Raw genomic sequence first — 25,116 nt, forward strand, 5'->3', positions numbered from 1 at the left:
GTTTGCAGTTGTGGGGAAGAGCCCTTCCAGCCAGCGAGAGTTGGTGGCTTCTCACCTCCTCCTGGGAAGAGATAGAACATCAGAGCTGGAAGGGACCTTGGAGGTCTTCTAGTCCGACCACCGGATCAGGCGGGAAGCCCTACACCATTTCAGACAAAGGGCTGTCTAGCCTCTTCTTTAAAACCTCTGGCGATGGGGCACTCACAACACCAGGAAGGGCGTATTGTCTCCTGCGTGTGCAGACGGTTGGACTAGATGACCTCCAAGGTTCCTTCCAACTCTCTTTTTCTGTATTCTATTCTGAATTCTGGAGGCAAGTCATTCCATTGATTAATAATATTAGTCATTAATTGCTCTGACTGTCAGCAAATTTATCCTCAATTCTAAATTCTTTCATCATCTTCCATTCATTTCTTCTCGTAATGAGGTAATTTTGGATTTGATTTGCCCCATGCAATCAATAGACTACCTCTCTTCATCCAGGGATTCAGAGCTTCATTGAAGAGCAGAGGACCCAGGAGAAACCCTTGGGGCCCCACCCTCAATCTCTCCTGGTGGATCCTGGATGATATGAAAACCTGGTTTGCATATTGCTCACCTTTCACTCCCATTTGGGGTAACGTCATCAGTGCAGCAAGATTGGCCCATGGATAGGAGGGGTTGGTGCACAGCAGCTTCTCCTACCTGCTCGGGATATTTTTTTTATTCCTTGTTCCTTCATCTGTCCTTGCTCCTCCTTAAACAGGGTTGGTTAATCGATGGGCTGTGGGGGAGGGGCACCCTGGGCTGATGGCAGTCGGAAGACCCAACGGAAACTCCTTGAGTTTCACAAGACAGAACTTCAACTGCACGGGGAGATGGATTTGGATCAGGCCAGGTCTGCGAATTCAGAAGTTCTTGCATAGCAATAAGCCTCATCCATACCAAACAATTAATATCAGCAGTCAAATAAGGGTTGCTGGGATTTTGCAAGGTTGCAGTTCGTCTGGCAGGGCTGCTCAGTCGAGGTCCCAATGTGGGGAATGGAGGCCGGGTGGCCCCGTGGAGTAAATCAGGCCAAGAGGGGAGAGAATATTTGTAGCCCAGGGTTGAACTGAGGAGTCCTTGGTGCTCTCTCAGCTCTGTGGTTTTCTTGCACACCTTTCGTTACACAACTAGCTAACCTCATCAGTGCTGGAAGGGAGGGGGGTTTGAGGGGGAGGGGCAGGAGGAGGAAGATTGTGGGACCTTGCTGCTCCCCCAGCTTGGTGGTTTTCTTGCACACATTTCATGACTCAACTACCTTACCACATAAGTGATAGAAAGAAGTTGGGTTTTCGGAGAGGAGGAGGAGGAGTATGGGGTCCTTGATGCTCTCCATGCTTGATGCTTTTATTGCAGACATTTCAAGATCATCAGTGCTGGGGGGGGGTTGTGGAAAGGAGGACGAAGAAGATGAAGAACTGTGTGATCTTGGAAACAAGTGTTCATTTCCCCTGCTGCGCTTATACCCCGACTCTGTGACTTCTGTTTCCTTGACTCAGGACCTGTGCTTCGTTTGATCACAAATTTGGACCTTGAGGGTTTTCATTGGATTCTGGGTGGAACGCAGGGACCTTTAAGTCCTGCTGTGAGGAAGTGAGAAGACCCCCTTGCAGGAGAAGAGCCGATGACGAGATTGACAACTCTTCCTCAACGCAACAGACCGCTGGCCTTTCCGTGTCAGGTGAGGCCAACAGCTGAGGAAACACCTGGCATCTCTAACAATGGAGGCCTATTGTCTTCGAACAGGTGAGCCCTGGGGCTGCTGCTCCTTCCTGGATCCTGGCTTATAGATCAGCATCCTGGGTTACCAAACCTGTTTGCCTGTTGGCATCACAACTTGTACTGTGACTGAACGGATTGGCAGGGACATCCTGAGAGTGTCAGGTGCCCCTGGCACGGGCACAAGTGTGACTCACGAGGGTGTCCCTCTCTGTCCGGCAGCACTGAGGACAGTCAGTGGACTCTGCAACAGGAGATTCTTCCTTTAATTTCTGCTGTGTCAAATGGAAATTGACGGGCGGACGGTGGAAATGGACGCTTTTCGGTCTGCTGAGAAATGAACTCCTCCACATTGAGGACGTTATTGGTGAACTAAGCACAGATGGCTTGCAAAAGAGCCTTGGTGGAGCAGTGGGCTAATGCCTCCTTAAGTAACACCAGCTGCCTGCAACTAGTGCAGGTTCGAGTCCCACCAGGCTCAAGGTTGACTCAGCCTTCCATCCTTTCGAGGTAGGTAAAATGAGGACCCAGATTGTTGGGGGCAATTAAGCTGACTTTGTAATAACGCCGCTTGGGGTGTGTGTGAAAACCCTAATAAGCAGGCATATATATAGAATGAAGGCTACTGCTAAGCACATTGTGCTTTAGATTGTAAGCCGCCCTGAGCTTTCGGAGAAGGGCGGGATATAAATGGGATTAAAATAATAAAATAAAATAAAATAAATAAATAAAAAAGAGATATTTTGTGTACAACTGTAATAACCTACGCATAAAACATAGGCAATCTTCATGCATAAGAGGTTCTTGTGTATCTAATATTTTTTCCCCGCCATTCTGTTTTCTGAGGCGTCCTTGGGGTTCTCTGAGCTTGCAATTGTTTCATTACCCATCTAGGGAACAACATCACTGTTAGAAGGATGTGGGGTTTGGGAGAAGGAGGAGGGGAGGGTTAGAGAGGAGGAAGAGGAGGAGGAGGACTCATACCTTGCCTTGGTTATTGTGCATGGACTTTGCAGTGTGCCTGGATTTCAGTCCTTGTGTGTGTAGGGGGGGATTTGCAGACTTGTGCCTTCGTTCTTGGACTTTGCAACCCTGGGACTAGACGGAACAATACTAGACTCAACAGAACTTCACATTTGGGAATGGCAATAGGGGCCTGGAGTGTGTGTGTGAGGGGCGGAGACTAGACGTGGCATCAGGGACCTGCCTAGCTTTCCCCAACCATCCAGCCAATGCAGCTCAGAGGATCCAACACCTCTTGTTCAACCAACTAATGAAAGAGGAAAGAAATGAAATCCTCACTCTATTACTCCATCCTGCTTCCTGGATGTGAAATTCCCAGTGGGGAGAATAAATAGAGCGAGCAGCCCGGGTGTGGGGCAGACGGCTTCATCATGTCTTCTGGAAGTCTTCTTCTCCTGCTGGGACTCCTCACCCTCTGGGCAGAGCTGACCCCCGTCTCCAGCCGGGACCGTCCAAGTGAGTTTCCAGAATGATCTTGAAACCCTTTGCTGGGAGGGGCTGACGTGATCAGAGGGCCGAGTTCTCCCCCACGGAGAGGAAACCCAAGAGACTCTGGTCTAGAACCTCTGGCTTGGTGGTGCCGCTTTGGGGAAGGTTCTTGAGATGGTGGTTGGGTGTCAGCTGAACACGAGACAGAAATTGGAGAGGCCCCCAAAAAAGAGAAATGCAATTTCAGGGGAAGGCTGACCTATCTTTACTCAATGCAACAGCCGAATCCGGAGTTTAAGGAACAGGATCCATCATTCAGCCATCTGGTCCAACCCAGGAAGCCAAATAAAACATCCCAGATGGCTCTTGACCATGTGCAGACTGAGCATACTAGGAGGGCACCAGGTTGGGGAAGTGCCTTAAAGACATTTCTGCTAGCTAATCAAATAACACACACAAACACACCTTTCCTTTTCCTGCAGAGTTTTGTTATCTCCCTGCTGAACCTGGAGAATGTAACGCCTATATGCCTAGTTTCTACTACGATTCGGCATCAAACAAATGTAAAAAATTTATTTACGGTGGATGCCGTGGGAATGCCAACAATTTTAAGACCAGGGATGAATGTCACCACACCTGTGTTGGTAAGTAGGGAAGGAGCTGAGGGCTGACTGCTTCATTGAACTGGGTGGCTTAATGTTATATCCTGGTTCTCACAACAGGCTATGATTGATTCAGTAGAAGGGAAGGGAATTTTCAGGGTTGAACTGTGGAGTCCATTCTCCAAAGCACCTGAGGGCAGGATAAGAAGCGACAGATGGAAACTCACCAAGGAGAGAAGCAACCTGGAACTAGGAAGAAATTTCCTGGCAGTGAGAACAATTAATTAGTGGAACAGAAGCTGCCTCCAGAAATTGAGGGTGCTCCGTCACTGGAGGTTTTCAAGAAGAGACTGGACAGCCACTTGTCTGGAATGGTGTAGGGTTCCCTGCCTAACCAGGGGTTTGGACTAGAAGACCTCCAAGGTGCCTTCCAACTCTGTTATTCTATATTGCGTGTTCTGCTTGAAACCCCCAGTGATGGAGCCCCATAACTCTAGGGGGGCAGCTACCCCATTGCTTCCTGGCTCTCCCAATCAGGTCATTCCTCCAGATTTCAATTCGAGTCTCTGTGGTTGTACGATTAGCCAGGATGAAGCACTGCCTGCAGTCCTGGGCAGAAATCTCATGTCTGAATGTCTCTTTTTACAGCATCCGGAAAGGGGATACAACCCCGAATTGGGTCTAATTAGCCAACTTCACTGAGAGGCTTTCCTTCCGTCCTGGATTATTCTGGAGACCCTCCCCCCAAACCCACCCTGGCTTCATCCGTTCTGTTCTGCAATAAAGCTTTGTTCTCGCTGCCTTCTTGGTCTCAGGTGCCTTTTTCTGCCCCCTTGAGGATTTTCCCTCCCCACAAAAGCCCCAGTGTGGCTTTCCAGAGAGAATCCACAGGGGAGACACACCTCGGAGACAGAAAGTCTTAAAGTTGCCAAGTTTGAAGTCCCCTGGATTAGGGAGACAAAGACCCTTAAAATTTACATACCCCGACCAAATTTCTTTTTCTTTTTTACAAATTTTATTGTTTAAAACATTGGACACGATATGAACGGACTGACATACCTTCTTGTCTTACATTATTTTTGAGATTTGCATATATGTATATATACACATAATATACACATCAGTTAGAGACAATTATACCATATTTAAAGCAATCAACCAATCCATGAACTCAAATGGAGACCTTCCTTTTGTTCCCACCAAACGTAGAACTTATTCCAGATTTTATAATAACCTGATTGAGATTTCCAGGGTTAATTTGTCCATTTCTGCGCACGCCCAAATTTTATTTATCACCTCGCTTTCCTCCGGTATTTCACTCCTTTTCCAATTCTGGGCAAACGACATTCTTGCTGCTGTAATGATATGGATCAACAAATATAACTCTTCTTTGGAGTATTTCTCCTCTGTTATACCCAATAAAAAAAATACTGGTCTAAACTCGACTTTGCGTCCTAGTATTTCTTTTAACCAAGTCCAAATCTTTTGCCAATACTTTTGCGTCTTACTACAAGACCACCATACATGAAAATATGTGCCTGTTTCTTCAGAGCATTTCCAACTACTAGGAGATATTGTCTTATACATTGTAGCTAAACGTGCTGGGGGGAGATGCCATCGATAAAACATTTTAAATAAATTTTCCTTATAGGCTGAGGCCAGTGTTCTATCCTTTTACTCCTATCCCAGAGCATTAGCCATATGTCAAGATCGATGCCATGCCCCACATTTTTGGCCCAAGACAACATAGCTTCCTTCACTTGTTCCTCAAACATTTTATATCCCAAAAGCAAACTATACAATTTCCTTATTTGTTTGTCATCTGGTCCCAATAATATTTTATCCAAAGCAGTTTCTTGGGTATTTATCCCCCATTCTTTCTTGTCATCATCATCATCATCATCATCATAATAATAATAATAATATAAAGTTGGAAGGGACGTTGGAGGTCATCTAGTCCAACCCCCTGCTCAGGCAGGAAACCCTATACCATTTCAGACAAATGGCTGTCCAGTCTCTTCTTAAAAACTTCCAGTGTTGGAGCATTCACCACGTCTGGAGGCAGGTTGTTCCACTGGTTAATTGTTCTCACTGTCAGGAAGTTTCTCCTTGGTTCTAGGTTGCTTCTCTCCTTGACGAGTTTCCATCCGTTGCTTCTTGTCCTGCTTTCAGGTGCTTTGGAGAATAGCTTGACTCCCTCTTCTTTGGGGCAGCCCCTGAGATATTGGAACACTGCTATCATGTCACCCCTCACCCTTCTCTTTGTTAAACTACACATACCCAATTCCAGCAGCCGTTCCTTATATGTTTTAGCCTCCAGTCCCCCAATCATCTTTGTTGCTCTTCTCTGCACTCTTCCTGGAGTCTCAACATCTTTTTTACATCGTGGTGACCAAAACTGGATGCAGTATTCCAGGCGTGGCCTTACCAAAGCATTGTAAAGTGGTATTAGTACTTCACTTGATCTTGATTCTATCCCTCTGTTAATGCAGCCTAGCACTGTGTTGGCTTTTTTGGCAGCTGCAGCACACTGCTGGCTCATATTGAGGTGATTGTCTACTAGGACTCCGAGATCAATCCAAATCCCCCGTTTTTCTTTGCATCCTGCAAATATTTCATTTTAATTCTTGGTTTTTTCCCTTGCCAAATGAAATTTAATGACAGTTTATTCAGATTTCGAAAGAATTCTGAATCAAGTTGTATTGGAATATTTTGAAACAGGAACAAGATTTTAGGCAAGACATAATAATAATAATAATAATAATAATAATAATAATAATAATAATAATAATAATAATAATAATAATAATAATAATAATAATAATAATAAAAAGTTGGAAGGGACCTTGGAGGTCATCTAGTCCAACCCCCTGCTCAGGCAGGAAACCCTATACCATTTCAGACAAATGGCTGTCCAGTCTCTTCTTAAAAACTTCCAGTGTTGGAGCATTCACCACCTCTGGAGGCAGGTTGTTCCACTGGTTAGTTGTTCTAACTGTCAGGAAGTTTCTCCTTAGTTCTAGGTTGCTTGTCTCCTTGATGAGTTTCCATCCATTGCTTCTTGTCCTGCTTTCAGGTGCTTTGGAGAATAGCTTGACTCCCTCTTCTTTGGGGCAGCCCCTGAGATATTGGAACACTGCTATCATGTCACCCCTCACTCTTATCTTCATTTTAATCACCGCAATTCTCCCCAGTAGTGAAAGACTCAAGTTCCCCCATCTTCCCAAATCACCTTTTATTTGTTTCACTATTTTATCGTAATTGTCTTCTTTAAGTGAATTGCATCTAGCCATGATGGTGATTCCTAAATATTTTATTTTCTTAACTATTTCTATGTCCATAGTTCTAGCCAAATTATCTTTCTGTTTATTGGTCATATTTTTAACAATCATCTTGGTTTTACACCTATTTATTTTCAGCCCCACGACTTCACCATATTTAACCAATTCTTACAACAATTTCAGTCCCAAATGTTTTGGGTCCTCCATGATAAAGACCAGATCATCCGCAAATGCTTGAAGTTTGACAGTTTCCTTTTTAATGTCTAATCCTTTTATCTGCGGTTCATTTCTAATTATCCTCGTTAGGACTTCTAATGTCAATATAAACAGTAATGGAGATAAGGGACAGCCTTGCCGTGTTCCTTTTTGTATTTGAAATTTCCTAGATGCTTCCCCGTTTATAATTACTTTTGATTCCTGATTAGTATAAATTGCCCTTATTATATTTGTAAATTTTTCACCCATAGCCATATATCTAAGTTGTTGATATAAAAATGACCATTTAACATTATCAAAGGCCTTCTGGGCATCTAAGAATAACAACGCCATCTGTTGTCCGCTATATGATTTGTAATATTCTAAAGTGTCCAATATGACCCTAAAGTTATGCTTAGTTTGCCTTTTAGCAAGAAAACCGTTCTGATCCACATGTATAAAATCATTTAGGAACCTTTTTAGTCGCTCTGCTATGATTGTTGTAAATATCTTGTAGTCAGAATTAAGTAGAGATATAAGTCTATAATTTTGAATTAATGTACGTTCGGCATTATCTTTCGGGATAAGGACTATGTTTGCCTCAGACCATGACTTAGGAATTCTTGCTTCTTCCAAGACCGCATTGAACACCTCCAGTAAGTGTTGTGCTAAAATATTTTGTTGTTTCTTATAAATTTCTATCAGGAGGCCATCAGGACCCGATGCTTTATTATTTTTTTTGTTTATTAATAGCCGTAATCACCTCAGACATCCTAATTCCTTCATTCAACATATTTCTAATTTCCTCTGTGACTTTAAGTAGTTTGGCTTTTTGGAAACAGTCCTGTGCTTTCTCCTCAATTTCCTGACTATCATCTTTATATAATGGCTCATAAAATTCCTGAGCTATAATCTTTTTCTCCTCTTCTTGATAGTGTATTCTCCCTTTATCGTCACATAGTTTACTAATCCAGCTTTTCTCCTTTTGTTTTTTCAATTCACGTGCAAGCCATCGGCCCGGTTTATTTGCGTTTTCAGAGAAGTTCTGTTTTATACCTCTCATCTGTTGTGCTAATTTCTCCTTGTCTAAAATTTTGCACAGGTTCGCCTGGTGCGCCAGTTGCGTCCCTATCTGGACCGAGACGCCCTACGCACAGTTACTCATGCGCTTGTTACCTCCCGTCTGGACTACTGTAACGCTCTCTACATGGGGCTGCCCTTGAAGACCACTCGTAGGCTTCAACTGGTGCAGAATGCGGCCGCGCAAGTTGTAATGGGGGTCTCCCGATACTCCCATGTAACACCTCTACTCCGCGAGCTGCATTGGCTTCCGGTTGCCCTCCGGGTGAAATTCAAGGTGCTGGTTATTACCTATAAAGCCCTACATGGCCTGGGTCCGGGCTATTTGAGGGAACACCTGCTGCCGGCATCAAACGCCCTTCGCCCAGTGCGCTCCCACAGGGAGGGTCTGCTCAGGGTGCCGCCGGTGAGAGATTGCCGGCGGGTGACACCCAGGGATAGGGCCTTCTCAGTGGGAGCGCCTGCCCTCTGGAACCAGCTGCCGGTGGAGCTGAGGACTGCCCCCGACCTCCGATCATTCCGCCGGGGCCTGAAGACCTGGCTCTTTGAGCTCTCGGGCCCAGGCTGAGGAGAAATTTTTAATTGGGGTTTTAAGTATACAGGGTCAATTTAATTTTTTTTAATTTGGTTTTTTTTTAACTTTTGTATGGTGGATTTTTTAATTTCCTGTAAACCGCCCTGAGTCCTCAGGGAATAGGGCGGTATATAAATGTAAAAAAAAAAAATATTAAGTTTATGTTTAATTGAATCCATTAATTGTTTGACATTCTTTTTTTGTGGTTCCTGTTGGAGTACTTTTTCTAATCTTTTATATTCCCATTCTAACCTTTTCTGTTGTTGTTTTTTTCTCCTTATTCCTTTTTGCCATATATGTCATTGCTACCCCTCTCATAATCGCCTTGGCTGTATCCGAATTGTTTTGTACAGAGGTATCTTCAGCTTTGTTTACCTTAAAGAAGAAATCTAATTCTCTCTCCATCTTTAACCTAAAGTTGTCTTCTTTTAAAATTGATCTTTGTATAGTCCAACTAGGTATTTTGGGGGGGCCTTTCCAACTAAATTTCATAGGGTTGTGGTCTGCCCAGGTGCTTGTCTCTATACACACCTCTTCGACCTCGGAATTAATTTCCTTTGACATCCACACCATGTCAATCCTCCTGGACCACAAACTATGTTGGTTAGAATAGTATGTATACTGTCTATTCCCTCCATATATCCTGGATGTTTAAGTCTTTGACCAATTTAAAAAAGGATCTCGGTAATATTCTTCTTTTCCTTTTCCTGGTCTTATTACCCTTATAATCCAAATTGTTATCTAAAATGGCATTAAAATCTCGTAACAAACAAATCTCATCGTAGTCTATACTACATATCTTATTATGTAATGCTTTAAAAAACTGTTCTTGATTTCCATTCGGGGCATATATTTCTACAATCATCACCTCCCTATAGTTTATTTCTACCTCGACTATCAATATTCTACCCTCTCTATCATTATAAATTTGTTTAGCTACCAATTTCTCATTCACGTATAATGCCACCACTTTTTTTGTCGATCTAATGAGACAAATAGATTTCCTAGTTTTGGTTGATCTAACAGATATTTTTGTTGTTCCTTTATATGAACTTCCTGAATTGCAATTAAATCTAATTTTTGACAAATCAGTTTATTAAAAAAATTCTGTCTTTTCATTGGCGAGTTTAACCCATTAATATTCAGGGACAAGATCCTACATTCTTCTCCCTTTATTTTACTTATATCTAGGTTTTGTGCTTCTCGTTGTCCGGGGCTCTCTCGCATCTTTATCTCTACCCCCATATATCTCTGTAGTCTCTCCAGGTTTATTTCCTCTGTCCTCTGCTCCTAATACTTTCCCTTCTATGGTTATCCGTCTTACATCTCTTTCTCATACATCTCTTCCATCTTCATCTTCTACTTCTACTTCATCTTCATTGTTAAAGTGGAGTTTATAGAAATCTTCTGCCTTCTCTATCGAATCCAATCTTTACCTTCTATCTTGCCATGTGACTAAAATACCTTCTGGGGTTAACCATCTAAAATTCACATTATATCTAATCAATTTCGATGTTAAGAATTGGTAACCACATCTCAAGTCCCTCAGCCTTTTAGGTATTTGTTTGAGAACTGTTATCTGTTGTCCTCCAAAGTCTAATGGCTCTTCTCTTGATCTATGTAATAGTTCATCCCGAATCGATTTTTTGACCAGCCTTACATGTACTTCCTTCGGGAAATTATGTGTCCCCGCATAATTAGTTTGAACCCTATACATCTCGTCAATTTCCGCCAACATTTCATCTTTCCCTATGCCAAGCGCCTTTGCCATTAGGTCTGCCATCATATCCGGCAGATCTTTGCCTTTTTTTTCTTTAACATTTTGAAAGCGCAAGTAGTGAGCAGCCTTCTCCGCTTCCAGGAATATCACTGTTGTTTTGAGCTCCCTGTTTGCCCGAAGTAATGTTTCACTTAAATCCTCTACTTTCTTCTCCTCCTTCTCCATTCTCACTTCCATTTCCTGTAGTCTTTGCTTGTTATTAATTAATTGTTGCTGAATCCCCTCAAATTTACCATCAATCGCTTGTATTCTTTCCAGTATCATTTCTTACTTGACCTATCTCTTTCTTCATCTCCTCATGGTTCTTGGTCATTGCTTCATGCATATTTTGTAAGAGGACTTGTAAATCTTTAAAGGAGTTTGGCCTTTCCCTTTGTAGCATGTCCTCAATGGACCTCTGGCTAGAAGGGCTTGAAGACATCCCTAACCCCTGTGGCGCCGCCCTCTTTCCTGCACTAATCTTAGTTAGATTCGGAATGCTTGTCATATTTGCCAGCTAGCGGCCCAAGGGGGAGAGCATTCTCTGTGGGCGTGCCAGCCCTTTGGAATCAACTGCCTGTTGAGCTCCGGATGGCTCCCGACCTTCGCTCTTTCTGCTGTGACCTGAAGACTTGGTTGTTTGAACAGGCCGGCCTGGACTAAGGGTTTGAGTTTATTTTAACTATTTATTGTTAGGGCTAATTAAATTTTTTTTTTTTTAACTTTTCTATGTGGCATTTTATTGCCCTGTACGCCGCCCTGACTCCTTCGGGAGAAGGGTGGTATAGAAATTTAATAAAATAAATAAATAAAATAAAATAAATATTTAGCCAGATTGCTCAATTAATACCACACTTTACAAATGCCTAATTCCTTTAGCCTTGTATAAACCTTTAACTATATAACAATATAATTATATGTTTATCTATGTCTTTAACACACGTTTTCTCAAAAATTCATTCTTCCAAAGGTTTTCTCAAGAACTCATGTTGTGTAGTGGGTTCTGGAGAGCAGGAAGGACGCCGAGACGATGAGTACAACATAACAGCTCTTTATTAAGTGGAAGTGACTGTATTAGGAATAGGGGCTACCTGCACTCCTTATATACCTGGCCAGTACCTGGCCAGGTACACAACCAACCAATTGGATTGAACTCTGTTTCCCGCCAAAACTGCTTCCCGCCAAAACAGTTACAGTTCAATGCCTCCTGGTGGTGACTCTTATACAAGTGCTTCAGTTGTTCCTAAAAGCCTAATACATAACAACTCAGTCTCCAAAACACCCAAGTTTATCTTTTCCCCGTTGCTTTTCTGTCAGTTTGCCTACTCTCGGGACAAACTTACAATCTACTGACTTCCTGGCTTCCTCTTCTTGTCGCTCTCGCCTGTCGCCTTATCTCTCGTCACTTCGCTCGCCGCTCGCTCCCTCTCAGTAAGACACCCTCTTCAGGCCAGCGCCTCTTTCCCAAGTGCACCCTTTTATATTCAGATGTAAATATTTGGGAATTACTTTCCATCAGCTCCGTTCCACCGTTGTACCGCTAAGACGATGCTAGCTCCATCCCTCTGTCAGATCTTCTTGTCGGCCATTACTGGCCTCCTTCTCCCCGGTCTGCTTGCATCGGGTTTTCTCCGTATCTCCGACACGAGCCGCTGCTCATGTAGGTTCTCTGGGATGTCCGCAACTTCGGCTGTCCCTACAGGACCTTCTATGGCTCCAAACAGCCCCCACAAACGCTGAATGAGAGGTTGTGTGAAATGGAGAAGCCCATTCACACAGCCGCCTGCTCTGAAAGCTGGCTCCCCCCCCCCCGACCAAAATTCCTAGGACAGGAGACATAATAGGATTAACCCACCAATACCAGAAGGGCACACTCAGACTCAGATCAAAGTAAATGACACAGAAAATACAAAGGAGAGGAGGAGAAAGACGACGAGGAGGAGAAGTAGAAGAAGAGGAGGGGAAGGAGGACTGTGGTGTCCTTGGTGTTCTTGCACACCTTTCATTACACAACTAGCTAGCCTCATCAGTGCTGGAAGGGAGTGGGGTTTGAGGGGGAGGGGAAGGGGGAGGGGGAGGAAGATTGTGGGACCTTGCTGCTCCCCCAGCTTGGTGGTTTTCTTGCACACATTTCATGACACGACTACCTTACCACATCAGTGATAGAAAGGAGTTGGGTTTTCGGAGAGGAGGAGGAGGAGTATGGGGTCCTTGATGCTCTCCATGCTTGATGCTTATATTGCAGACATTTCAAGATCATCAGTGCTGGGGGGGTTGTGGAAAGCAGGAGGAAGAAGATGAAGAACTGTGTGATCTTGGAAACAAGTGTTCATTTCCCCTGCTGTGCTTATACCCCGACTCTGTGACTTCTGTTTCCTTGACTCAGGACGTGTGCTTCGTTTGATCACAAATTTGGACCTTGAGGGTTTTCGTTGGATTCTGGGTGGGATGGAGGGACCTTTAAGTCCTGCTATGAGGAAGTGCCCCTTCATGGATTACTGCCTTGTCGTGGCGAAGGGGCTTGCGTAATTCAATGAAGCTATGAGCTATGCCGTACAGGGCCACCCAAGACGGACAGGTCATAGCAGAGAGTTCTGACAAAACGTGATCCACTGGAGAAGGAAATGGCAACCCACTCAAGCATCTTTGCTATGAAAACCCTATGGACAGTACCAAAAGGCAAAATGATATGACGCTGGAAGGGGCACCCTGGGCTGATGGCAGTCGGAAGACCCAACGGAAACTCCTTACGTTTCACAGGACAGAACTTCAACTGCACGGGGAAATGGGTTTGGATCAAGCCAGGTCTGCGAATTCAGAAGTTCTTGCATAGCAATAAGCCTCATCCATACCAAACAATTAATATCAGCAGTCAAATAAGAGTTTCTGGGATTTTGCAAGGTTGCAGTTCGTCTGGCAGGGCTGCTCAGTTGAGGTCCCAATGTGGGGAATGGAGGCCGGGTGGCCCCGTGGAGTAAATCAGGCCAAGAGGGGAGAGAATATTTGTAGCCCAGGGTTGAACTGAGGAGTCCTTGGTGCTCTCTCAGCTCGGTGGATTTCTTGCACACCTTTCGTTACACAACTAGCTAACCTCATCAGTGCTGGAAGGGAGGGGGGTTTGAGGGGGAGGGGCAGGAGGAGGAAGATTGTGGGACCTTGCTGCTCCCCCAGCTTGGTGGTTTTCTTGCACACATTTCATGACTCAACTACCTTACCACATAAGTGATAGAAAGAAGTTGGGTTTTCGGAGAGGAGGAGGAGGAGTATGGGGTCCTTGATGCTCTCCATGCTTGATGCTTTTATTGCAGACATTTCAAGATCATCAGTGCTGGGGGGGGTTGTGGAAAGGAGGACGAAGAAGATGAAGAACTGTGTGATCTTGGAAACAAGTGTTCATTTGCCCTGCTGCGCTTATACCCCGACTCTGTGACTTCTGTTTCCTTGACTCAGGACCTGTGCTTCGTTTGATCACAAATTTGGACCTTGAGGGTTTTCATTGGATTCTGGGTGGAACGCAGGGACCTTTAAGTCCTGCTATGAGGAAGTGAGAAGACCCCCTTGCAGGAGAAGAGCCGATGACGAGATTGACAACTCTTCCTCAACGCAACAGACCGCTGGCCTTTCCGTGTCAGGTGAGGCCAACAGCTGAGGAAACACCTGGCATCTCTAACAATGGAGGCCTATTGTCTTCGAACAGGTGAGCCCTGGGGCTGCTGCTCCTTCCTGGATCCTGGCTTATAGATCAGCATCCTGGGTTACCAAACCTGTTTGCCTGTTGGCATCACAACTTGTACTGTGACTGAAGGGATTGGCAGGGACATCCTGAGAGGGTCAGGTGCCCCTGGCACGGGCACAAGTGTGACTCACGAGGGTGTCCCTCTCTGTCCGGCAGCACTGAGGACAGTCAGTGGACTCTGCGACAGGAGATTCTTCCTTTAATTTCTTCTGTGTTAAATGGAAACTGACGGGCGGACGGTGGAAATGGACGCTTTTCGGTCTGCTGAGAAATGAACTCCTCCACATTGAGGACGTTATTGGTGAACTAAGCACAGATGGCTTGCAAAAGAGCCTTGGTGGAGCAGTGGGCTAATGCCTCCTTAAGTAACACCAGCTGCCTGCAATTAGATCAGGTTCGAGTCCCACCAGGCTCAAGGTTGACTCAGCCTTCCATCCTTCCGAGGTAGGTAAAATGAGGACCCAGATTGTTGGGGGCAATAAGCTGACTTTGTAATAATGCTGCTTGCCCCCCCCCCTGAAAGCCCTAATAAGCAGGCATATACATAGAATGAAGGCTATTGCTAAGCACATTGATTTGTGCTTAGAGTGTAAGCCGCCCTGAGTCTTTGGAGAAGGGCAGGATATAAACGGGATTAAAATAATAAAATAAAATAAAATAAAATAAAATAATAAAATAAAATAAAATAAAATAAAATAATAAAATAAAATAAAATAAAATAAAATAAAATAAAATAAAATAAAATAAAATAAAATAAAATAAAATAAAATAAAATAAAATAAAATAAAATAAAATAAAATAAAATAAAATAAAATAAATAAAATAAAATAAAATAAAATAAATAAAAAAAGAGATATTTTGTGTACAACTGTAATAACCTATGCGTAAAACATAGGCAATCTTCATGCATAAGAGGTTCTTGTGTATCTAATATTTTTTCCCCGCCATTCTGTTTTCTGAGGCGTCCTTGGGGTTCTCTGAGCTTGCAATTGTTTCATTACCCATCTAGGGAACAACATCACTGTTAGAAGGATGTGGGGTTTGGGAGAAGGAGGAGGGGAGGGTTAGAGAGGAGGAAGAGGAGGAGGAGGACTCATACCTTGCCTTGGTAGTGGCCTGGAGTGTGTGAGGGGCGGAGACTAGAAATGGCATCAGGGACCTGCCTTCCTTTCCCCAACCGTCCAGCCAATGCAGCTCAGAGGATTCCCCACCTCTTGTTCAACCAACTAATGAAAGAGCAAAGAAATGAAATCCTCACTCTATTACTCCATCCTGCTTCCTGGATGTGAACTTCCCAGTGGGGAAAATAAATAGAGCGAGCAGCCCGGGTGTGGGGCAGACGGCTTCATCATGTCTTCTGGAGATCTTCTTCTCCTGCTGGGACTCCTCACCCTCTGGGCAGAGCTGACCCCCGTCTCCGGGCAGGACCATCCAAGTGAGTTTCCAGAATGATCTTGAAACCCTTTGCTGGGAGGGGCTGACGTGATCAGAGGGCAGAGTTCTCCCCCACGGAGAGGAAACCAAGAACCCCAATCTAGAACCTCTGGCTTGGTGGTGCCTCTTCTGGTAAGGTTCTTGAGATGGTGGTTGGGTGTCAGCTGGAGACAGAAATCAGAGGGGCCCCCAAAAAAGAGAATTGTATTTTCAGGGGAAGGCTGACTTATTTTTACTCAATGCAACAGCAGAATCCGGAGTTTAAGGAACAGGATCCATCATTCAGCCATCTGGTCCAACCCAGGAAGCCAAATTAAAACATCCCAGATGGCTCTTGATCATGTGCAGACTGAGCATGCTAGGAGGGCACCATGTTGGGGAAGTGCCTTAGAGACGTTTCTGCTACCTAATCAAATAACACACACAAACACACCTTTTTTTCCTACAGAGTTTTGTTATCTCCCTGCTGATCCTGGAAGATGTAAAGCCCATATCCCTCGTTTCTACTACGATTCGGCATCAAACAAATGTAAAAAATTTATTTACGGTGGATGCCGTGGGAATGCCAACAATTTTAAGACCTGGGATGAATGTCGCCAGACCTGTGGTGGTAAGTAGGGAAGGAGCTGAGGGCTGACTGCTTGATTGAACTGGGTGGCTTAATGTTATATCCTGGTTCTCACAACAGGCTATGATGGATTCAGTAGAAGGGAAGGGAATTTTCAGGGTTGAACTGTGGAGTCCATTCTCCAATTCACCTGAGGGCAGGACAAGAAGCGACAGATGGAAACTCATCAAGGAGAGAAGCAACCTGGAAGTAGGAAGAAATTTCCTGGCAGTGAGAACAATTAATTAGTGGAACAGGGTTCCACTAGGGTTCCCTGCCTAACCAGGGGGTTGGACTAGAAGACCTCCAAAGTCCCTTCCAATTCTGTTATTTTATATTGCGTGTTCTGCTTGAAACCCCCAGTGATGGAGCCCCATAACTCCAGGGGGGCAGCTACCCCATTGCTTCCTGGCTCTCCCAATCAGGTCATTCCTCCAGATTTCAATTCGAGTCTCTGTGGTTGTACGATTAGCCAGGATGAAGCACTGCCTGCAGTCCTGGGCAGAAATCTCATGTCTGAATGTCTCTTTTTACAGCATCCGGAAAGGGGATACAACCCCGAATTGCGTCTAATTAGCCAACTTCACTGAGAGGCTTTCCTTCTGTCCTGGATTATTCTGGAGACCCTCCCCCCAAACCCACCCTGGCTTCATCCCTTCTGTTCTGCAATAAAGCTTTGTTCTCGCTGCCTTCTTGGTCTCAGGTGCCTTTTTCTGCCCCCTTGAGGGTTTTCCCTCCCCACAAAAGCCCCAGTGTGGCTTTCCAGAGGGAATCCACAGGGGAGACACACCTCGGAGACAGAAACTGATATGGATCAACAAATATAACTCTTCTTTGGAGTATTTCTCCTCTGTTATACCCAATAAAAAAATTCTGGTCTAAACTCGACTTTGCGTCCTAGTATTTCTTTTCACCAAGTCCAAATCTTTTGCCAATACCTTTGCGTCTTACACATCTGGCCCCAATAATATTTTATCCAAAGCAGTTTCTTGGATATTTATCCCCCATTCTTTCTTGTCTTTCCCGAATCGTGATTGTATCTGTAGATAGGCCCACCAATCTCATTTTATCCCTTGTAGTTCTAATTCGCTTCTAGATTTCAATTCCCCCTCATTATCTATAATATCTTTGTATGTAATGTTATTACCCAAATTGAACAGATTTGGATAAACAATCGCTTCGAGGGTGGACAGCCAGACTGGTATTTTAGTATAGTTTTGGTTTCTAATTTTGTTCCAAATATTGAATAAGGCTTGTCTAATCCGATGTTTTTGAAAATGTCGAAATAATCCTTGTTTCTCAGTCCAAAGAAAAGCATGCCAACCAAATTGTAAATCATGGCCTTCTAAAGTTAGTAATCTTTTGTTCTTCAGAATTATCCACTTTCTAATCCAATTTAACGCTGCGGTATGGTAATATATTTCCCAGACTGGCAATCCAAATCCCCCGTTTTCCTTTGCATCCTGCAAATATTTCATTTTAATTTTTGGTTTTTTCCCTTGCCAAATGAAATTTAATGACAGTTTATTCAGATTTCGAAAGAATTTTGAATCAAGTTGTATTGGAATATTTTGAAACAGGAACAAGATTTTGGGCAAGACGTTCATTTTAATCACCGCAATTCTCCCCAGTAGTGAAAGACTCAAGTTCCCCCATCTTTCCAAATCACCTTTTATTTGTTTCACTATTTTATCGTAATTGTCTTCTTTAAGTGAAGTGCATCTAGCCGTGATAGTGATTCCTAAATATTTTATTTTCTTAACTATTTCTACGTCCATAGTTCTAGCCAAATTATCTTTCTGTTTATTGGTCATATTTTTAACAATCATCTTGATTTTACACCTATTTATTTTCAGCCCCACGACTTCACCATATTTAACTAATTCTTACAACAATTTCAGTCCCAAATGTTTTGGGTCCTCCATGATAAAGACCAGATCATCCGCAAATGCTTGAAGTTTGAAAGTTTCCTTTTTAATGTCTAATCCTTTTATCTGCGGTTTATTTCTAATTATCCTCGTTAGGACTTCTAATGTCAATATAAACAGTAATGGAGATAAGGGACAGCCTTGCCCTGTTCCCTTTTGTATTTGAAATTTCCTAGATGCTTCCCCGTTTATAATTACATTTGATTCCTGATTAGTATAAATTGCCCTTATTATATTTGTAAATTTTTCACCCATAGCCATATATCTAAGTTGTTGATATAAAAATGACCATTTAACATTATCAAAGGCCTTCTGGGCATCTAAGAATAACAACGCCATCTGTTGTCCGCTATATGATTTGTAATATTCTAAAGTGTCCAATATGACCCTAAAGTTATGCTTAGTTTGCCTTTTAGCAAGAAAACCGTTCTGATCCACATGTATAAAATCATTTAGGAAGCTTTTTAGTCGCTCTGCTATGATTGTTGTAAATATCTTGTAGTCAGAATTAAGTAGAGATATAAGTCTATAATTTTGAATTAATGTACGTTCGGCATTATCTTTCGGGATAAGGACTATGTTTGCCTCAGACTATGACTTAGGAATTCTTGCTTCTTCCAAGACCGCATTGAACACCTCCAATAAGTGTTGTGCTAAAATATTTTGTTGTTCCTTATAAATTTCTATCGGGAGGCCATCAGGACCCGATGCTTTATTATTTTTTTGTTTATTAATAGCCGTAATCACCTCAGACATCCTAATTCCTTCATTCAACATATTTCTAATTTCCTCTGTGACTTTAAGTAGTTTGACTTTTTGGAAACAGTCCTGCGCTTTCTCCTCAATTTCCTGACTATCATCTTTATATAATTGCTCATAAAATTCCTGAGCTATAATCTTTTTCTCCTCTTCTTGATAGTGTATTCTCCCTTTATCGTCACATAGTTTACTAATCCAGCTTTTCTCCTTTTGTTTTTTCAATTTACGTGCAAGCCATCGGCCCGGTTTATTTGCATTTTCAGAGAAGTTCTGTTTTATACCTCTCATCTGTTGAGCTAATTTCTCTTTGTCTAAAATATTAAGTTTATGTTTAATTGAATCCATTAATTGTTTGACATTCTTTTTTTGTGGTTCCTGTTGGAGTACTTTTTCTAATCTTTTATATTCCCCTTCTAACCTTTTCTGTTGTTGTTTTTTCTCCTTATTCCTTTTTGCCATATATGCCATTGCTACCCCTCTCATAATCGCCTTGGCTGTATCCCAATTGTTTTGTACGGAGGTGTCTTCAGCTTTGTTTACCTTAAAGAAGAAATCTAATACTCTCTCCATCTTTAACCTAAAGTCGTCTTCTTTTAAAATTGATCTTTGTATAGTCCAACTAGGTATTTTCTGGGGGGGGGCTTTCCAACTCAATTTCATAGGGTTGTGGTCTGCCCAGGTGCTTGTCTCTATACAAACCTCTTCGACCTCGGAATTAATTTCCTTTGACATCCACACCATGTCAATCCTGGACCACAAACTATGTCGGTTAGAATAGTATGTATACTGTCTATTCCCTCCATATATCCTGGATGTTTAAGTCTTTGACCAATTTAAAAAAAGGATCTCCAGCCGTAGGGGCGCCATGGCATCTCCGGCCCGCTCCCGAGCCGTTTGCGGCTGTTTTTTCAATCAATGCCGACGTCTCCTCTCTGCCTCAACCGTCCCGGACCATTCTTGGTGGCGGCGGCGTCTCTGAGCGGTTTTCATCAGAGGAGACACCCGCGGATCAGCTGGGCAGAGGAGACAGCAGCGGCAACAACGGCGACGACGTCTCCGAGCCTTCCTTGGACCGTTTTTGGTGAGCTTTCAACGGCAGCGGTGACAGCGTCGGCATGGCTTCTCCAGCCAGCGCCCCAGCCGCTCGCGGCCGTTTAAAACCTATCCTGGCGTCTTCTTGCTGCTCCGAGCCTCCTGGGTCCACTCCTGTCAGCGATGGCCTCTCTGAGCTCCTTTATCGGAGGAGACGCCCGCAGATCAGCTGGGCAGAGAAGACGGCGGCGGCGGCCACCGCGGCGACATACTTGGGCCGCTCCTGGGCCGCGTCTCGGGCCGTTTTCGGGGCGCTTTCAACGGCGGCGGTGATGGCGGTGGCATGGCATCTCCAGGCAGCTCCTGGGCTGTTCGCGGCCGTTCACAACCGATACCGACGCCTTCTCGCTGCCCTGAGCCTCCTCAGACCACTCCTGGCAACGGCGGCGTCTCTGAGCTGCTTTTACCGGAGGAGACACCCATGGTTCATCTGGGCAGAGGAGACGGCGGTGGCAGCTACGGCAGCGCCGTACTTAGGCCGCGCTCGGGCCGTTTTTCGGGCCGCTTTCGGCGGCGTCGGTGACGGCGTCTGGGGCCTTGCTTGGCCTGCTTTGATGAACAATGATGCCGTTTCCCAACCCCTCACCCCCCCTTTTTTGAAGACCTGGGACTCCTGTACCTCTGGGAGGCCGCGCTCTGGACGGTCCCCAACCAGTAGGGGCCTATGGAGCTGCGGCCGGGAACGACGCCCAGAGTATCAGTATGGCGAAGGAACTCTAGGGGCGACTGAACTGCCGAATCCGACGCCAGATGAGAATCTCACCACCTTGTGACTTCTGCCTGCATATAACCTTCCTTGCCTGCCCTTTCCCCATAGGACCTGATGGGCCTGGGTGCAAGCCATGGTGGCAGAGTGGCTTGACCTTACACCTGCAGCCCCATAGAGGTGGGAGCTCTATGGGGTATGCTTCACCCAGAGTGCATTCTAGACTATCCCCGGGAACAGAGTCACAACCCATCGTGAGAGGATGGGGAGTGGCCTGCCTCTGGGGTTCACCCGGCTAAGTGGCAGTAGCTGGGTGATGGTCCAGATGCCCACCTACCCTGACTCGACCCTCCTACTAACCAACATCTATGGGACTGCCTTCCCTGAATCCTTCTTGACTCTATGCACCTTCGCTACTCCAGCACGGACCTGTTCGCCCTCAGGGGTTCCCCCCTCTCCTGGGTGCGACCCGCCTTCGCTACCAACTCCAATCTCGATAAAGGGCCCGACCATTGGGCCTCTGAGAGATGGTCGGGCAGGGTCAGGGGCCCCCATCATAAATCCAACAAGAGGCCCCTGGTTAACTTCTTAGTAAAAATTTTTGTGGGGTTAGGGAGGAGGGTGGGAATGGGCTGTGGTTGTTCGACGAAGCAGGGCCGTCCAACAACCGTTGCACAGGTCAGGCCTGGGATCGATCGCGAAGGGGAGGAGCGGGGTTCGATCGCCGCCGAAGCCCGAAAGCGAGCCGAGGGACTACCAATTCCCAGGACGGTGGGGAACGGCAGAAGGTGTGCAAGCAGAGGGCCGTATCGACACCGGGAGGGTCATCCCCGCTATCTACAAGTGGTGAGACGCTCCGACCCTCTGTCTCTTCCCCGAGGACCCGGGAGCGAGGATGTGCAGCCTCCTGAGCTCAGGCTGGTCTACCTGAATGCCAGGTCCGTTGCTAATAAGGCTCCCCTTGTTCGAGATCTAGTTGAGGGTGAGCACGCGGACCTGGCTTGCATCACGGAAACTTGGCTGGGCCCAGAGGGCGGTGTTCCTCTGGTTGAGCTTTGCCCACCTGGTTTCCGGGTGCTACACCAGCCCCGGCCTCATGGTAGGGGCGGAGGAGTGGCAGTAATTATCAGGGAGACCCTAAGCCCGCGGGAGACCACCGTTCCTCAGATAGTCGGGTGTGAGTCTCTCTTTTTGAGATATGGTCCTGGGGCGCAGTTGGGCCTGCTGCTGGCGTACCTTCCTCCTAATCGCGCAGCGGCAGCCCTGCCTAAGCTGCTCAATGTCCTCTCGGGGTTGGTGGTTGAATTCCCCAAACTTATAGTTTTGGGCGACTTCAATCTACCGTCCCTAGGAGGATTGTCTGAGCTAGCTCGGGAGTTCATGGCTTCCATGACGGCCATGGACCTGACGCAAATAATTCTTGGACCGACTCATGAGGGAGGCCACACCCCTGACTTGGTTTTCTTATCTGGACGGTGGCGTGATGATCTTGGTGGGGGCTCTCCAACCGTTATGCCCCTGTCATGGACCGATCATCACCTCCTGCGGCTGGACTTCCGCTTTGCCACCCCCCGCCATGGGTGTGTGGAGCCAACCAGATGGTACCGCCCCAGGCGCCTAATGGACCCTGACAGGTTCCAGGCAGCGCTTGGGAACCCACCTGCACTCCCTGCTCACAACTCGGCGGATGCCTTAGTGGAAGCCTGGGAAAGGGCAGCCACGGAGGCACTTGACCAAGTTGTGCCCTTGCGGCCCTTGACCCGGCGCAGATCCCAGCGAGCCCCATGGTTCTCCACGGAGCTCCGGGAGATGAAGCGTCGGAGATGGGGCCTAGAGAGCCGTTGGAGGTCCAGTCAATCCGAATCCGACCGGTTGCGACTAAGAACCCACACTAGGTCTTATCTCGCAGCGATAAGGGCGGCGAGAGCAAATTACTTCTCCGCCCTCATCGCGTCCGCAGATAATTGCCCGGCTGCCCTGTTTAGAGTGACCCGCTCCCTTCTCAATCAAGAGGTGAGGGAGGAGCCCTTACAGGGTCGAGCTGAGGAATTTGGTCAATATCTGTTGGATAAAATCGCTCGGATTCGAACCGGCCTGGACTCCAACTGGGCAGAGTCTGACGAACAGGACACGGGCAGTCTTGTCGACGTCATCTGGGAGGAGTTTGATCCTGTGACTCCAAAGGAAGTGGACAGGATTATGAGGAGGTTGAGCTCCTCCACATGCTTATTGGACCCGTGTCCTTCCTGGCTGGTTTATGCAGCTCGGGAGGGGACACGAGGCTGGTTCCAGGCGGTCATATCTGCTTCTTTGAGTGAGGGTCACTTCCCCGCCTCCTTGAAGGAGGCGGTGGTGAGACCTCTCCTCAAGAAGCCCACCTTGGACCCAGCTACATTGAATAACTTTCGTCCAGTCTCCAACCTTCGCTTTCTTGCAAAGGTTGTTGAGAGCGTGGTGGCTCATCAGCTTCCTCAGGTCCTGGATGAAGCGGATTATCTAGACCCGTGCCAATCGGGTTTCAGGCCCGGCTACAGCACGGAGACGGCATTGGTCGCTCTGATGAATGATCTCTGGAGAGCCCGGGACAAGGGATACTCCTCTGTCCTAGTCTTATTAGACCTCTCGGCGGCTTTCGATACCATCGACCATGGTATCCTGCTGCGGCGCCTCAGGGGACTGGGAGTGGGAGGCACAGTTCTTCGGTGGTTCTTGTTAGGCATATGGTGCTAGCCTACAATGTTGGGTTGAAAATATATTAACCATAATGCTATGGCTTTAAGTTGTTAATTGGCCAATGGGTGTGTAAGTGTTCTCACGGCCATAAGAGGAAGCTAGGAAAGTAGCTTCTCTCTCTCTCTGAATTCACTGCTTTCTACTGTTACTGTTTTTGCTCTGCTGTTGGTTTACTACTGTTGTAAACCTGAACTGTGTATTGACCTCTGGACCGGTAAGAAGACTTTGTAGTTTGGATTACTCCTTGGACTGTTGCTATTGTGTATGACTTGGACTGTTTATTTTTGACTGTGCATTTTTGTTCTTACACCACCTCAAAGTAAAATACTTTTTGCTTTTAGAACTCAGTGTATTTCTGTGTGTGACTTTTACTGCTCTCAGTGCCCTTCCTTGTCTGTGCAACTCTTTGGTAGCACAAGGAGACCTCTGCACAACAAATTCCATAACACTGGTTATGGGCCCAGGCCTGTACTGAGAGTAAGTACACACAGTTTTCCTAGCTGAGTTTGTGTTAGCTTTTTGGTGTAAAATGGCACAAGAACAGTTGTCAGGCATCTCCTGGATAACCCGGTTGGATGGGACAAACTATGTTTCCTGGTCCACAAAATGCTGCTTGCTTTTGCACAAGGAAGGACTATGGACTGTTGTAAATAACCCACCAGATACTACTGCTTGGGATGCAAATAACGAAGAGGATGCAAAGAAGTTAGACAACTTTAAACGTAGCAATGAGAAAGCTCTTTGCATTATTGGACTAACACTGAATGACCAGCAGCTTGTCCATATTCGTGGTGAGGAGTCTGCTGCTAGGTGTTGGGATGTTTTGCGAAGGCTTTATGTTCGTGACAGTGTGGGTGCACATATACACCTTACACGTAAGCTGTTTAGGGCTCGTTTGCAGAAGAATGGAGATATGCTGACCCATTTAAATTACATGAAGGCAACTTTTCAAGAGCTTCATGAAAAGGAGCTGATTTTTTCAGAGTTGCATCAGGTCTACATTATTCTGTCATCTTTGGATGAGAGTTATGATGAGTATGTTTCTTCTTTGGAAGTCCTGACCAGAGAGGAACTGACATTGACTAACATTACTGGGAGATTGCTGGAAGAGTCCAGAAGGAGGCGTGACAGAGACCAGCTGAGAGAGACACAGCCACGAGAGGAGCAGCCATTTACCACTGCTTACAATGTCAAGAAATGTTATTCTTGTGGGGCTACAGGGCATATAGCCAAATTCTGTAGAAAGGGTAAAAAACAGAATGTGAATAGCAGTGGGAAGGCTAAGAAGGGCATTGGTTTGGCTATTTCTGGTGAATCAACATCCAGAAATAATGAATTGTGGGTTGTTGATAGTGGGGCTTCACAGTGCATTACTAAAGAGAAAAAGAGGTTTATTACTATGAAAAACAGCAACCAATATGTTTCACTGGCCAAT

General features: G+C 45.5%; 1 protein-coding gene and 1 long non-coding RNA gene across 6 annotated transcripts; both read left to right on the top strand.

Annotated features, from left to right (window-relative positions):
• Positions 1–862: 862 nt before the first annotated feature.
• Positions 863–14,906, top strand: LOC308665722. Of its 5 annotated transcripts, none has more exons than XR_014025930.1 (5): positions 863–877; positions 1,524–1,770; positions 2,805–3,222; positions 3,678–3,833; positions 4,446–5,242. It is a non-coding gene; the product is annotated as an uncharacterized lncRNA (long non-coding RNA). The 5 variants fall into 5 exon arrangements; XR_014025932.1 differs by lacking the exon at positions 863–877 and adding an exon at positions 14,789–14,906 and having other exon boundaries at positions 1,756–1,770; positions 4,446–4,721; XR_014025931.1 differs by lacking the exon at positions 863–877 and having other exon boundaries at positions 1,691–1,705.
• A 703-nt stretch (positions 14,907–15,609) lies between these two features.
• On the top strand, positions 15,610–16,474 carry LOC308665558 (kunitz-type serine protease inhibitor 1; the record flags this gene model as incomplete). The annotated part of the gene is made up of 2 exons (XM_081323619.1): positions 15,610–15,857; positions 16,305–16,474. Exons 1-2 carry the CDS (start codon positions 15,773–15,775, stop codon positions 16,472–16,474), a joined length of 255 nt encoding a protein of 84 aa, XP_081179745.1. The 5' UTR covers positions 15,610–15,772.
• Between the last annotated feature and the right edge of the window lie 8,642 nt (positions 16,475–25,116).

The sequence above is a fragment of the Vipera berus genome (assembly GCF_964194415.1).
Source record: "Vipera berus genome assembly, chromosome: 3".
Lineage (NCBI taxonomy): Eukaryota > Metazoa > Chordata > Lepidosauria > Squamata > Viperidae > Vipera > Vipera berus.